Source organism: Moschus berezovskii, chromosome 9 (genome assembly GCF_049115385.1).
Source record: "Moschus berezovskii isolate FMDL1 chromosome 9, NW_MosBer_1.0, whole genome shotgun sequence".
Lineage (NCBI taxonomy): Eukaryota > Metazoa > Chordata > Mammalia > Artiodactyla > Moschidae > Moschus > Moschus berezovskii.
In genome coordinates, this window is record NC_142468.1 from 99,079,858 (window position 1) to 99,093,802 (window position 13,945).

The 13,945-nt window shown below is 37.8% G+C and overlaps 1 protein-coding gene across 10 annotated transcripts in view; it reads left to right on the forward strand.

Annotated features, from left to right (window-relative positions):
* The window catches only part of HNRNPC (heterogeneous nuclear ribonucleoprotein C), a 56,890-nt gene that overhangs the window by 25,093 nt on the left and 17,852 nt on the right, over positions 1–13,945 (forward strand). For 8 of the 10 annotated variants that reach the window (XM_055435343.2, XM_088840021.1, XM_055435339.2 and 5 more), the window contains 2 exons: positions 2,106–2,220; positions 3,011–3,058. In XM_055435343.2, coding sequence (XP_055291318.1) covers positions 2,106–2,220; positions 3,011–3,058 — 163 coding nt within the window. The remainder of the gene's footprint in view (positions 1–2,105; positions 2,221–3,010; positions 3,059–13,945) is intronic. The other 2 variants (XM_055435346.2, XM_055435344.2) reach the window with 1 other exon arrangement.

The following is a 13,945-nucleotide window of genomic DNA, read 5'->3' on the forward strand; positions in this document are numbered from 1 at the left end:
AATTCAGATCTGGGAGTTCTTCTGTTCATGTTTTCTTTCTCTCCCTTTCCATAAAACTGTTAGGTGTTCTGGGTGTTATGTCTGACATCAGCCTAATAAAAAATAAAAATTAGGCTTATAGGTCTAAAGAGAATTTTACTTATTAGGCCATTTGGTGTGGTAGAGACTGGATAACCCTTAGTTGGCAGTCTTGAGTAAAGTTGGAGAGCGAGGAACAGTATTTCATAAGGTACTTTTGCTGCCTGAAATGGCTGTGTCATTGTGAACACAGTAGATGGGGTGAAGACGACAGGGCTTAGTCGCGTGCTCTAGAGCCCAGGTGTATGTTAGGGCCTTAGCTGTGTGTTGGGCAGCCTACATAGCTTTATTTTGTTAAAATAATTGTGTGCGTGTGTGCATGCGCTGCCTCTTTATTATCTGTTCTTACTGAAGGTGATACTACTATGTGGTTGTCAAGAGAATTTAGATAACTTGAGAGGATTAATTGAGGTGATCATAATTAAAGGTTGCCTTATAGTAGTTCCCCAGTAGGGTTCGCCTCTGATCTAGCATGTTTAAATTTTTGAGAAATGAGATCTGAGTTCTATTCAGAAATTTTATATTCTAAACTTTAGATCTCATTACATATGTTTCAAATTATTTTTTGCAAATTGTTGTTTGAAACTCGAGATATCTCACCTTTAAGTTGGTTCCTGTGTCTTTGATACCTTACTCTTGTGATACTACATTTCTTCCTTGCTTACTGCACCACAGGATATTCTAGGTCATCTGTGTATCTTGTAAGAGTGTTGGCTCCTTTTAATGGGAGTTATTTAGAAACCCACTCCCTGTATACCAGGAGTGTTTATTGAGTTTTAATTGCATCTTGTTAGCGTCAGTGGGCAGAATAGGCGACACTTAGGTTTTTAAGAAAACAAAACGTCAGATTTTTATGTGCGCATTGTGCCACAGCCTCAAACAATCATATCTCTGTTGTTACCAAAATTATTCTATTTTGGATATTGACTTAATACAGTTTTCCCTTGATGGAATAATACATGTTTGAATTGCATGGATTCACATCTACGTGGATTTTTTAATATGTATTACAGTACTGCAAGAGCAGTGGTAGAATCCCAGTGCAAAACCACAGATAATGGAGAGCCAACTATTAATTTATATGCAGATTTTCCACTGTACAGAGGGTCAGGACCCCAAGCCCAAATTGTTCAAGTGTTAACTGTACTATAGTTTAGAATATCATGAAATAATTCTATGAGGTTGTAAAATCAGTTGGATACGTAGTGTAGTTAATCTTGTTACTACATTTTTTAAACTGCTTTTATAAAACCTTTAGTTTTATAAAATCTTATGATTCCAAAGTCAAAACTGTAAAGGCAGGGTTGTTGTAAACATTAATTATTAAAAATTAGAAATGAGTTTAGTGAACTAAGAACTCTGAAGATTATTCATAAATGTAGTGGTGTTTAGCAGATAAGACAATGTACTTAAAAGTCTTTCCAGTGGTCACTTGATGGACTGAGTTTGGGAGAGCTGGCTAGCTTTAATTGTTTTTTGAGAAATTGTCTCATCTGTTAAAATATTTGGGAGAACATGAATTCTTTGATAGGTAGTGGCATAGTGCGCAACTGGGCACTCTGGCATAGGTGTTTTAAAAATTATGTTGTATATGGAAACTAGAATTGTTTTCCTTTAATTCTTTCCATTTTCTTGGAGTGTATGCAAGCATATGAAGATTGTTTACTCATAAGCAGTTCACTGCACAGTGTTTATTTTTTTATGCAACTTTTCAGTTTATCCTATTTGTGAGGAGAATAAAAATCCCCAGTTTCTCATTGAGGTGTTCAAGTCGAGGGTAAAAGGTACTAAAGACAAACTTCGTGTGTTTTGCATTTCTGTTTTGTTGGTACAGAACAGAGGACAAAGAAATGGAGGATTAAGTCCTAACCTTGTAAAAAAAATCTTGAGCCTATTTTATATAAAGGAAAGATTAGATGCATTATTTGACTTTTGTTAATTATATGGCCATGTGCACTTTAGAAAGGTGCGGTTTGAGACACCTCCCTCCCAACAGAGTTGTCATTAAAGTTTTTTTCCGCCCCCAGATATTAATCTGGCTGCAGAGCCAAAAGTGAACCGAGGAAAAGCAGGTGTGAAACGATCTGCAGCGGAGATGTACGGGTCAGTACCAGAACACCCTTCTCCGTCCCCTCTACTCAGGTCCGGAACTTTATTATTTATAACTGCATTGTGTCCATCAGTGGGCATCTTCTTTATCTGTTTTCTGGATGTGGGGAGGGTTACTGTAGTATGTTTTATGTATGTGAAAGGACTGCTTTATTAATTTTATGTTAATATACTTCATTTTACCCCATTTCGCAGAGAGTTGTTGGAATTCCTGAGATTTTTTTTACTATTAAAGAGTAGTTTGTTATTTAAAGTGATAGTCACTCAGTCATGTCTGACTCTTGCAACCTCATGGACTGTAGCCTATCAGGCTCCTCTCTCCATGGGATTTCCCAGACAAGAATACTGGAGTGTGTTGCCATTGCCTTCTCCAGGGAATCTTCCTGACCCAGGGATCAAATCTGGGGCTCCTGCATTGCCGGCAGATTGCTTACCATCTGAGCCACCAGGGAAGCCCTACTAGTATAAATTAAATTCCTTCAAAAGGAGTTACTTAGCTTCTAAGAAGCTGGGGAGGGAGTAAGAAAGGGAAAGAGGATGACATAAGAATGTTTAATTTACTATTGTGTTTTTCCATATTCTTATTTTAGCTCTTAAGTGTTGACATTTTAGCTATCTTATGGCTAAATTTGTAGTTTGGCCACTGTATACAGTGGCCTAAAGTGGTTGGAATTTAGTGATCTGTTACTTAACGATTGGGCATTAGTCCATGCTAATCTGTTGATCTATTTGTTGGGTTGGTTTAGGGTGGGTTTTTTTTCTTTTTTCCCATCTGCTGTTGTCAACAGCTCCAAATTAATCCTCTTTGGTATTTGTTTTTCAGCTCATCTTTTGACTTGGACTATGACTTTCAACGGGATTATTACGACAGGTATGTTTAAGATGTTTTCTCTTCCAATTAGAGGCTGTCTACTGAGAACCATTTATTTTTCTATTTTGTGGTAATAAATGTTCTACTTTGTAGTAATGAATAACAAACATGTTTTCAAATAAAGCCCCCTCTTTCTGTCAGAACATAATGGAAAAAAGTGTATGTTGCTTAGTTGTGTTTGACTGTTTGCAACCCTATGGACTGTAGCCATCCAGGCTCCTCTGTCCATGGAATTCTCCAGTCAAGAATGCTGACTGGAATGGGTTGCCATTCCCTTCTCCAGGGGATGTTCCTGATCCAGGGATCTAATCCAGGTCTTTCGCATTGCAGGTGGATTCTTTACCGTCTGAGCCACCAGGAAGCCCAATGAAAAAATAACTTCCTGCAAATCATTAGACTAGATAAGGATGATTTTTTTTTGTTGATTTAATAGAATCAGTTTATATATATTGTCAGGGCATATGGAGACATGTCCAATATTTTTTGGACTAACACTTTTTCTTGACAAGTCAGTCTTTTGTTTTAATTTGTACCACATAAATGTAAGGATTGACTTGCCTAATGATAAAGGGAATTTAATTAGCAGTCTCATGTTCTCTGGTTGTTTTTTTTTTTTGGATATTAGCTGCTTAGATTTGCATTGTAGAAGATTACAGCAAAACTAAAAAATGATTCTTTAAAATTTCAGTAATCCTTTAAGCAAACCGACCAATGCAGAATAGGATACAGTAAGCATATGTAATGAATTTACAATGCTAATTGCTTTAGGCATTCATGTTAAGTGTTAAGATTTATATTGTAGATGGGAGATGATGATACAGTTCTAAAAGGCAGAGGGGTTGTAATAATGGTTTCTTATACCTGCAGAACGGAGAAGGCAATGGCACCCCACTCCAGTACTCTTGCCTAGGAAATCCCATGGACGGAGGAGCCTGGTGGGCTACAGTCCATGGGGTCGCTAAGAGTTGGACATGATTTAGTGACTTCACTTTCACTTTTCACTTTCATGCATTGGAGAAGGAAATGGCAACCCACTCCAGTGTTCTTGCCTAGAGAATCCCAGGGACGGAGGGGCCTGGTGGCTGCCGTTTATGGGGTCGCACAGATTCGGATACGACTGATGTGACTTACCAGCAGCAGCATGCCTCCAGAATAGCATTTGTATTTGAAAAATCATGAGAAAGTTGATATAGATGCATCATCTCATTCCAAGTAAGTTTGGGAAAAGTTGTTTTAAGTGATGAATTTTGAAATTGAGTATAAGAGAGAAAGACAGCAAGGAATAATGAAAACACTGAGATGTTTGCAGAAATATCTTCATATATCTTACCACTGATGTTTGGTCTTAAAAAATTGTTGACAGCACCACTGTTGGCCTCACTCTAGTTTTTCAAGAGCAAGAGAATACCTTTAGTTGTTTTCTGTATTGCTTGATACTATAGGGTGACAGTGAAAAGTAAGTAAATGTTTTTGACCTTCCATTCTAAACTTGGCCAATAAAATAAGATGTCTGATGACTAGTAACCAAACAGTGGCTTAATAAAGAACTCATTCAAATATATACTAAGGTCTAGTAGGGAAAACAAGCTTGTTTAGTTAAGAATGGAAAAACTTCTTGGGAAAATGGTAGTATCAGTTTTCTCAGAAGTCATCCTGAAGATACTTTATTCACAAGGTTAAGATATCCTTAAAAACATCATAAATTAACTTCTAGATTCTTTACTAAAAGAAGATGGGAAATTAGCTCTGAGATGTGCTGAAAGCTCTGTGTCCTGTTATATAAATGGGGTTTAAGTCAGTCTACTTAGTCACACTGTTAACATGAAATTCACATGAATATTTTAAGACATAAACGTACATTAGGGCAGCAGCTGATAGAGGAATCCAAAGGCTTAGTCACTTAGCAAAAAGGATTATGACCAGAGTCATGTATCACAGTTTTCTTATCCCTAAAATTATAATGCCTACTAAAAGAGTTGTTATGAAGACTAAGGAAACATTGACAAAGGTTGCATTATATATAACCCTCAAATACTATTATACTTTCAGTTAATCAAGAATTAATCTTGGGTTTCCCTGGTGGTTCGGTGGTACCTGCCAATGCAGGAAACATGGGTTCAGTGCCTGATTCAGGAAGATCCCACATTCCACAGTGTTAACACTGACATACATTATTGCTTCTGTATATATTGTTGACTCCCTTCATATCAATGAAGGGAATCATGGACACCCCACCATTCTTTTCCACAAAATCTAATATCTCTAGCATGCAGTTCCTTATGTGACAGAAGTCTAAACTAACGCATAGTGAAATGAAGACTGTGTTTATCTTGACATGTTTTTTAGTAGTTATTTCAAGTTTTTGTTTATTAATACAGAACATTTTAATTTATATTAGAAAGTAGTGTATCAGTGTAAGATCAAGACTGCTTTTATAAGCATAATGACATTTTATAAACATAATGACAATACCACTTAAGATAGGAAGATTCCTTAATCATCCAAGTTTCCCAGACTTGATTTTGCAGGTTGTATTTTATGTTGTTTAGCATGTTAACTTGTCATCTGTATTTCCTCTGAACTAGTGGGGTCGGAGAAGGCAGTGGCAACCCACTCCAGTACTCTTGCCTGGAAAATCCCATGGGCAGAGGAGCCTCGTAGGCTGCAGTCCATGAGGTCATGAAGAGTCGGACATGACTGAGGGACTTCACTTACACTTTTGACTTTCATGCATTGAAGAAGCAAATGACAACCCACTCCACTGTTCTTGCCTGGAGAATCCCAGGGACGGGGGAGCCTGGTGGGCTGCCGTCTAGGGTTGCACAGAGTCGGACACGACTGACGCGACTTAGCAGCAGCAGTGGGGTAGATTTGGAGGCTAGTTCAGATTCAGGATGTTTTCTTCTTTTCTTTTTTTGACATGGGGGAGGTCGGAGAGGAGACCAGAATATTTCATTAAAGGTATTATGCAATTTAATCATCATTAGCCTGACTTTTGTCAGAAACTTTAGGAATGTAAGCATTAGGTGTTTCTTAAGGAGATACATTTTAGATATCAGGGAGTAGGTGATTAATGATGTTTTGTTAGAATTAGAGTGATTTTTAGTTTTGCTTGGGTTTTCATGGGTTTTGATGCACAAGTTCCAAAGATTGTAAATACTTTTCATACTGGAGGATAATCAAACAGTAAATTTTGAGTCATTTATATATTAATATATGCTATCTCTGAGGATGCAACAGAGGATTGGATTCTACAGCTTTAATGCAAATTATTTTTCATAAATTATGTAAATTAGGCCTATCATTTTATTTGTTGTTAAGGCCATTTCTGATACAATATGTATTGGAAGTTCTTAGGTGAATTTAACGTAAATTACCAACATCTGTGAAACTACCATTTTAGATACTTGTTAATGTTATTCAGATACACTGTCAGCTCTTTTAAATGTTCTGTAAACTGTCATACATAGTTTATAATTATTCAAAGATTTGTTAACACATTTTTTTCTGGTAGGAAGACAAGCCCCAAAGTAGCTTTCTGATTTAGGGTGACTTCATGGTAGGGGCTGGTGGGCATGCTCAGTCCTGTCCGACTCTTTTCAACCCCATAGACTAGCCTGCCAGGCTCCTCTGTCCATGGGATTTCCCATGCAAAGAATACTGGAGTGGGTTGCCATTTCTTCCTCCAGGGGATCTTCCCATCTCTCGTCTCCTGCATCTTCTGCATTGCGGGTGGATTCTTTACCCCCTGAGCCATTGGGGAAGCCTTCATGATGGAGGAGGATCTCCACATCAGTTACCCTTGATGTTGAAAATCTTACAGCCTGTAAGCTGACAGAGATCCATTTCTACTTGTATCCTGTTGAGTCTTGTTGCTTCTAGGGAAATTTGTTGCTGGAGTGGTTCCTGTTGGAGGACTTCTTGTGTGAAGTAGTTCCTTTGAGTGATTTTTCTTTGAAATGCTTAAATGAATTTCTCTTAATTTCACTTTCCATATAGATATTTAGTCATTCACTTTTGATATTAATGACCATTAGAAAGCAGATTGTGCTGTTGTGCCAGAAGTGCTACAATAAAAATAATCGGTACATTGTTGGAAATAGGCATTAAAGCTTTAGTTTTTGTTGTAGCACAGGGAACTCTGCTTAAATTTAAAACATGGCCATTTTTAGGAAAAGCTTTCAGATGGACTTTTTGTAATCAGTTGTAGCCCTGCTTTTCTTTCCCTTATAATCTCCCAGGAAAATATTCTGGAATTACAGAGCTGTGATGGTGCAGAAGTTTGTGAGAATACTAAAAATCACTACGTTGTACGTACTCAAAGGGTTTATATTGGTTTGGTATGTGAATTGTGTCAATTTAAATAAAAGAAATAGCACTCAGTTATGACAATGGAGTAGTTCTTTCTCCGTTATTCTTCTGTAAAGAACTTTAGAACACAAGAAAAATCACATGCTTACTTAGATTTGATAATAGGCTATGGTATGATAGCTAAGACTTGGCAAACACCTGTTAAGCAGGTTCAAAAGGACCCTGATTTTAGTTTAGTGGTCTTTGAGGACTTTCTAATAAATAACTTGTCAGAAGTTGCATATGTTAGGTGGATACTATTGTTAACAGTGCATGAGGAACTGAACTGTGAAGTTGTTCCACTAGAGATTTTTCAGAGTGCTGTTATTATGGCACATATAAGTACGTTAAGTATTGCTAGTATACCGTGAAAGGAGGAGGGAAGTAAGTCTACAAGCAGATCAAATGTGGCACATTTATGATAAGCACTGTTATACAGTGAAGAAAGTGCTGTGAAATTAAATGGCTGCTATGTGTTCTGCTTTATACAGGATTGTCCCATAGAAAGATGAATTGTGTGCCCTTGGGGGAGGTGTAAGCTCCTCTGTTAAAATTTAAAGAGCTCCAGGTTGTTTCACAAAGGGCAATATATGTACCTGCCTTTGATATTAAGCGGGAGGTTTTTAGACAGGGTGTGGATACATGGTTATGAATATTCCTAGCATATTTGGGGAAGCGGCCAGCTGTGATTGGAAAGAACACATTAAGTAGTTGTGTCCTATTAGCAGTGATACCTTATTAACACCCCATGACTAGAAAAGAGAAATTGGAAAGTCGAGATGAGATTTTTATTTTTATGACTAGAATTATGCCATTAAAGGCATAATCTTTTGCTAAGTGACAGGTCTGTGAAAGGTTTGAGTTCTTAGAATTTGGGGAAATAAGCAATTCTTTTCCAATAAGATGCTTACAGAAAGCAGAGAACATAAATTGAAGTGGGGGAATCGCCATTGAAAATGCAAGACAAATGAAAGATGGTAACAACCATCATAATTGTTAAACTAATATCTGAGCCCTTATTTTGTTCTAGGCAAACAGTGTTTTAGGTTTTGAATTAGTAAGTCAAAAAATACAGTATATGGATTTGAGGTGCCAGCGCCCTTATTGGTGTTAGAGGAATTGTCTTCTTGGCTCCCTCCTTTTCTTTCAATTTTCTGATATTCCTGAGCAACACTGGATCTGAGAGAGAGAGAGGTTTTGGATATGTGTACAAAAGAAGAGTACGTGAAATATTCAGGTTTTGGAGAATTGAGTGAGATCATCTGCTTGGAAAGTCATGTGATTTAGAGAACCAGAGAGTTCTTAGCTACTTGGGAAAGCTGAGAAATGCTTCTTTAGTTGACAGTTAAGATGATCTTCATTTTAGGCAAAGGCTGAGAATTTTCATTTGCTAATAGCCCTTCTGTTTGTTTCTTATGGGAAACTAAGATTTTAGATTAATGCATAGATTTGTCTGGTTACGCTTTGAGCATAAATGTGATACTGTTAGACTTGAATTTGTGTCCTGGACTCTTGTTGAGTAAGTGGGAGACACTTATTTGATAAGGGGAAGCTTTTGCATCCATATCAGAGAATCTGCTTTGTGGCTCTGAATTAAGTGGTGTTCTGGGTACGTTATTACCTAACCCATAGGTGATCTCTGCTGTTTAAGGACTCTCCATTCAGATATGCTTTGTCAAGCTCCTTGATGTTAATTTTTTCTTTTAAAACCTAGCTTTGTTGAGATGTAATTCATTTTAAAGTATACAGTTCAATATATATATTCATAGTGTGACTACAACCATGATATAATTTTAGAACATTTTATCACCCTAAAAATAAACAACTTACTAGCAGTCATTCCCTATTCTATCCCCAGGCCTAGCAACCACTTTCTGTATTGTCCTTTTAGTTACTAAATCGTGACTCTTTTACAACCCCATGGACTGTACCCACCAGGGGATCTTCCTGACCAAGGGAGTCTCATCTCCTGCGTTGGCAGGTGGATTCTTTACCACTGAGCCACCAGGGAGGCTGCCTTTCTTCCTATAGCTTTGCTTATTTTAGACATTTCATGTCTGGGATCATGTGAGGTGTGTCTTTTGTGACCAGTTTGTTCCACGTTTTTTCCAACAGTTAACCCCGTTACACTCTGTATTAGTACTTCACTCCTGTCATGACTACTGCGGTATGTTTATTCCTTCATCAGTTGGTAGATTTTTGAAATGTTTTCCACACTGGTATACACATCTTTGCCTGGGCATATGTTATCATTTCTCTTGGGTATGTACCTAGGAGTAGAATTGCTGAGTCTTAGGATAATTCTTTAACTTTGGGGGGAATTGTCTTCCAAAGGAGCTGCATGTATGGCATGTATTTCTTTGCCAACAAACGTGCGTCTAGTCAAGGCTGTGGTTTTTCCAGTAGTCATGTAGACTGAAAAATTGATGCCTTTGAACTGTGGTGTTGGAGAAGACTCGAGAGTCCCTTGGACTGAAAGGAGATCTAGCCAATCCATCTTAAATCAGTCCTGAATATTCATTGGAAGGACTGATACTGAAACTGAGGCTCCAATACTTTGGCCACCTGATGCAAAGAACTGACTTCATTGGAAAAGACCCTGATGCTGGGAAAGATTGAAGGCAGGAGGAGAAGGGGACGACAGAGGATGAGATGGTTGGATGGCATCACCGACTCAATGGACATGAGTTTGAGTAAATTCTGGGAGTTGGTGATGGACAGGGAGGCCTGGAGTGCTGCAGTCCATGGGGTCGCAAAGAGTCAGACACAGCTGAGCGACTGAACTGAACTGAGCCATGTATGAGGTTTTTAATTTCTCCACATCCTTGCCAACATCTCTTTTGTTGTGTCTTTATTATTTAAACTATTCTGTTGTGAGGATTATCTTTTTCTGGTTCTTATTTGTATTTTCTTAAAAGCTGATGTTTAGACCCCAGCATGCTGGGAGGTGGAGACTGGTCCCTCACCCACCCTGGCCCTCCCTGTGGGATGAGAAACTTCTGTGGGGCACAGAACCAGCCTCAGGAATGGGGACGGGCTGCTCTCAGCCTAGCCCTCAGAACGTCTGGGGCCGACAGAAGCTCTTGGTTTCTTCAATAGGACAGTTTTATCACGTTGATTTTGTTTGATTGTTCAGAGACATTCCTGGGTACAGTCTGGTCAGTTACAATTAAAGTTGACTCTTTTTCAGTAAAAAAAAAAAAAAAAAGCTGATGTTTAGTTTTCATGTGCTAATTGGTTGTTTTTCTCTTTGGAAAAATATATTCAGACAGATTCTGTGGCCAGTTTTATATTGGGAAAAACTTTTTCATATATAAGACTCTGGTACTATCATTTTTGAAGTTTATTACTCTTAGTTTTTTTTTCTTTTATCATAGAATTCTAGACTCTTTGGAAATTATATATAGAAAGTAAGTAGACGTCTGGAAGGAACAAACTAGAATGCTGCTGCCCAGTAGAACTGTGTGATGAGATCAGTATACTGTATCTGCACTATTGGTGTCATAGACTGTGGAAAATGTGGGTAGTGTAACTGCAGAACTGAATTTTAAATTTGTTTTAAATACTCACATGTGGCTAGTTACTACTTGATTTGATAGTGCAGATCTTAAGAGTGCTACAAAGTTAGTCCTAAGTGTAAGAAATAAAAGGACCAAGGACTGCTCTTCAGAAGTTAGGGAACCCAGACAAGCTGGGTTTTAGGACAAGCTGACAATGTTGAAAGAATATCCAGGAAACTAATGTTATTTTTCAAGAGAAAAGAAAAAAAGGAGATATCCTTTTGATAAATAGGATAAGATTATACTTCAATGCAAGGACTTCCCTGGTGGCTCAGATGTAGAGAGTCTGCCTGCAATGCAGGAGATCTGGGTTCAATCCCTGGGTCAGAAAGATCCCCTGGAGAAGGAAATGGCAGCCCACTCCAGTATCCTTGCCTGTAAATCCCATGGATGTAGGAGCCTGGCAAGCTACAGTCCATGGGGTCAACAAAGAGTTGGACACGACTGAGGAACTACTTTGATACCCTCTTAAACTATAATCAGAGGAATAAGAAATGAAGTCCACCAAATGGAATTTGACTTGTTTAGGTGGATAAACTTCTTTTCCAGGACTTTTATTTTACAGGGATCTTATTACTATGAGATAGAATAGTTCAGCAAGAGGAACAGATAGAGTACAAAATGTATAATAGCAGGAGCTCATCAATGGAAAATTGTGATGTCCTTTCAGGAAGCATGGCATAATAGTCTTAAATTATATACATTATATGCATAAGATCTTATTTTTATATTGTGATCAATAGCTTGAAAAAGGATTCAGTTTTGTGGTTAAATTATTATTGAACTTTTTTCAATAATAAACTAATTTTCTTAGGGGAAAACGCCCAGTAGTTTTTATACAACTAGAAAAAGGAGAGCTGAATCATACTGGCTTTCCAGTTAAATGATAGATTGGTTTGTTATTTGTTGTTGATAATTGGTTAGTTATTTGTTGTTGATAATGTGACTTGTGATAAATTCTTTCCTAGAGGCCAGTTTAGGAAAATTTCTTTTCTCAATAAATATTTGTTAAGATCTTACTATGAAATATTGTGGGTATCACGGTAGTAGTGGAAAATAGGTGGCCTCAGAGAAGGTGGAAAGGTTGAACACATAGAGCATGTTAAGATACTGTGTATCCTCAGTTTTTACTCTGAATGGGGGGATGGCCATTGGAGATAGTTGAACAGATAGGATCTTATTGTTTTATTATTTTAACTAGATTATTCTGAAAGTGGCTGATGGAATTGTGCAGACAAACAGTCATTTGGGGAAGGACCAGGGAGGTGACAGTGGAAGTGGTGAATAGTAGTTGTGTTTTGAAGTTAACGCAGACATAGATTTCTTCCAGATGTTTGTGAGGGCTGAGAGAGAAATCACTGATGTCACCAAAGTTTTGGCTAGGAATTTATAGGAACAGTTACGGGGAAAGAACATAGAAGGAACAAAGGTTTGGGGTGAATATTAACAGCTGAATTGTGGATATATTAATATAAGCTCCTTATTAGACATCCACTTTGAGAGATGTTAATTAGGCAGTAGCAGGTGTGGAGTTCATTGGGGTCAAGGGTAGGTTTTCGTAATGGAGGGGACACACGACTATAAGGCAGTTCAAGAGAGAATGGAAAGACAAATTGTGGAGACATCATGTTGTTTAGTCATTAAGTCGTGTCCACCTCTTGCGACTTCATGTAGCCTGCCAGGCTCCTCTGTCCATGGGATTTCCCAGGCAAGAATACTCAAGTGGATTTCTATTTCTCTAGGGAATCTTGTCCTCTATATTGGCAGGCATATTTATTCTTTACCACTGAGCCACCAGGGAAGCAGACACATCATACAAAACTTAAAATTTTACTCTTTGGGTGTACAATTTTTACTTGCATAGCCATGTATTTACCAGTGCAATCAAGATATAGTTCCATACCTCCGAAAAATTTGCCATGAAGCTTCTTGTAGTCAACTCCTTCCTCCACTGTGTTCCCTGGTGATCACAAATCTGTTTTCACAGACAACTCCTTTAAAGGAATTTTATCGTAAGTGAGAGAGGTATACTCTGACCTGGCTTGACAACATGAGAATTTAAAAATGAATGGTCTTACGTGTTTTTAACTTACTGTTTATAAACAGTATTTTTCATAAATGTTCATTCGCTCAGTTGCTATGACCACATGGACTGAAGCTAGGCTTCCCTGTCCTTCGCTATTTCGCAGAGTTTGCTTATACTCAGGTGCATTGAGTCGATGATACCATCCAACCATCTCATCTTCTCTTGCCCTCTTCTCCTGCTCTCAGTCTTTTCCAGCATCAGGGTCTTTTCCAATAAGTTGACTCCTCACATCAGCTGGCCGAAGTATTGGAACTTCAGCATCAGTCCTTTGAATATTCATGATTGGTTTCCTTTAGGATTGACTGGTTTGATCTCCTTTTGTAGTTTTAGCCTTTTTAAAAAAATAAAAATTGGACCACACTGACAGTTTAAGACATTATCTTTTGGAAAGATCCAAAGTGATATTTGGGAGTGTTTATTGAGTACATCATGACAATTGAGTAATAGTGTAATTCTTTGAAAATTGTGCAGACTTGGAAAGATTTCCATCCATCACATGGATGGAAAGTTTTATAAACAGTTTAAAAGTTGTTTTTCCTAATACTGTTTTGGATCTAGTCCTGTTTCAAAGGAATCAAAGCAATCTGTGTTCTATTACCCAGATAATTTTAATTTTCAAGTTGTCCTCCCATGAAACATAGTTTTAGATTAACGTAGATTACCAGTGAATCCATGAAGAAAATTCAATTTAGTTGCTTAACTTAAGCAGCTTTTCATATTTTAATCAAATGTATCATTGATTTTCAAGAGTACCTCTAAATACTAATATCACCAATACTTTGCAAAAGAAGATTGCTGATGCTGCTAAGTCACTTCAGTCGTGTCCAACTCTGTGTGACCCCATAGATGGCAGCCCACCAGGCTCCCCCGTCCCTGGGATTCTCCAGGCAA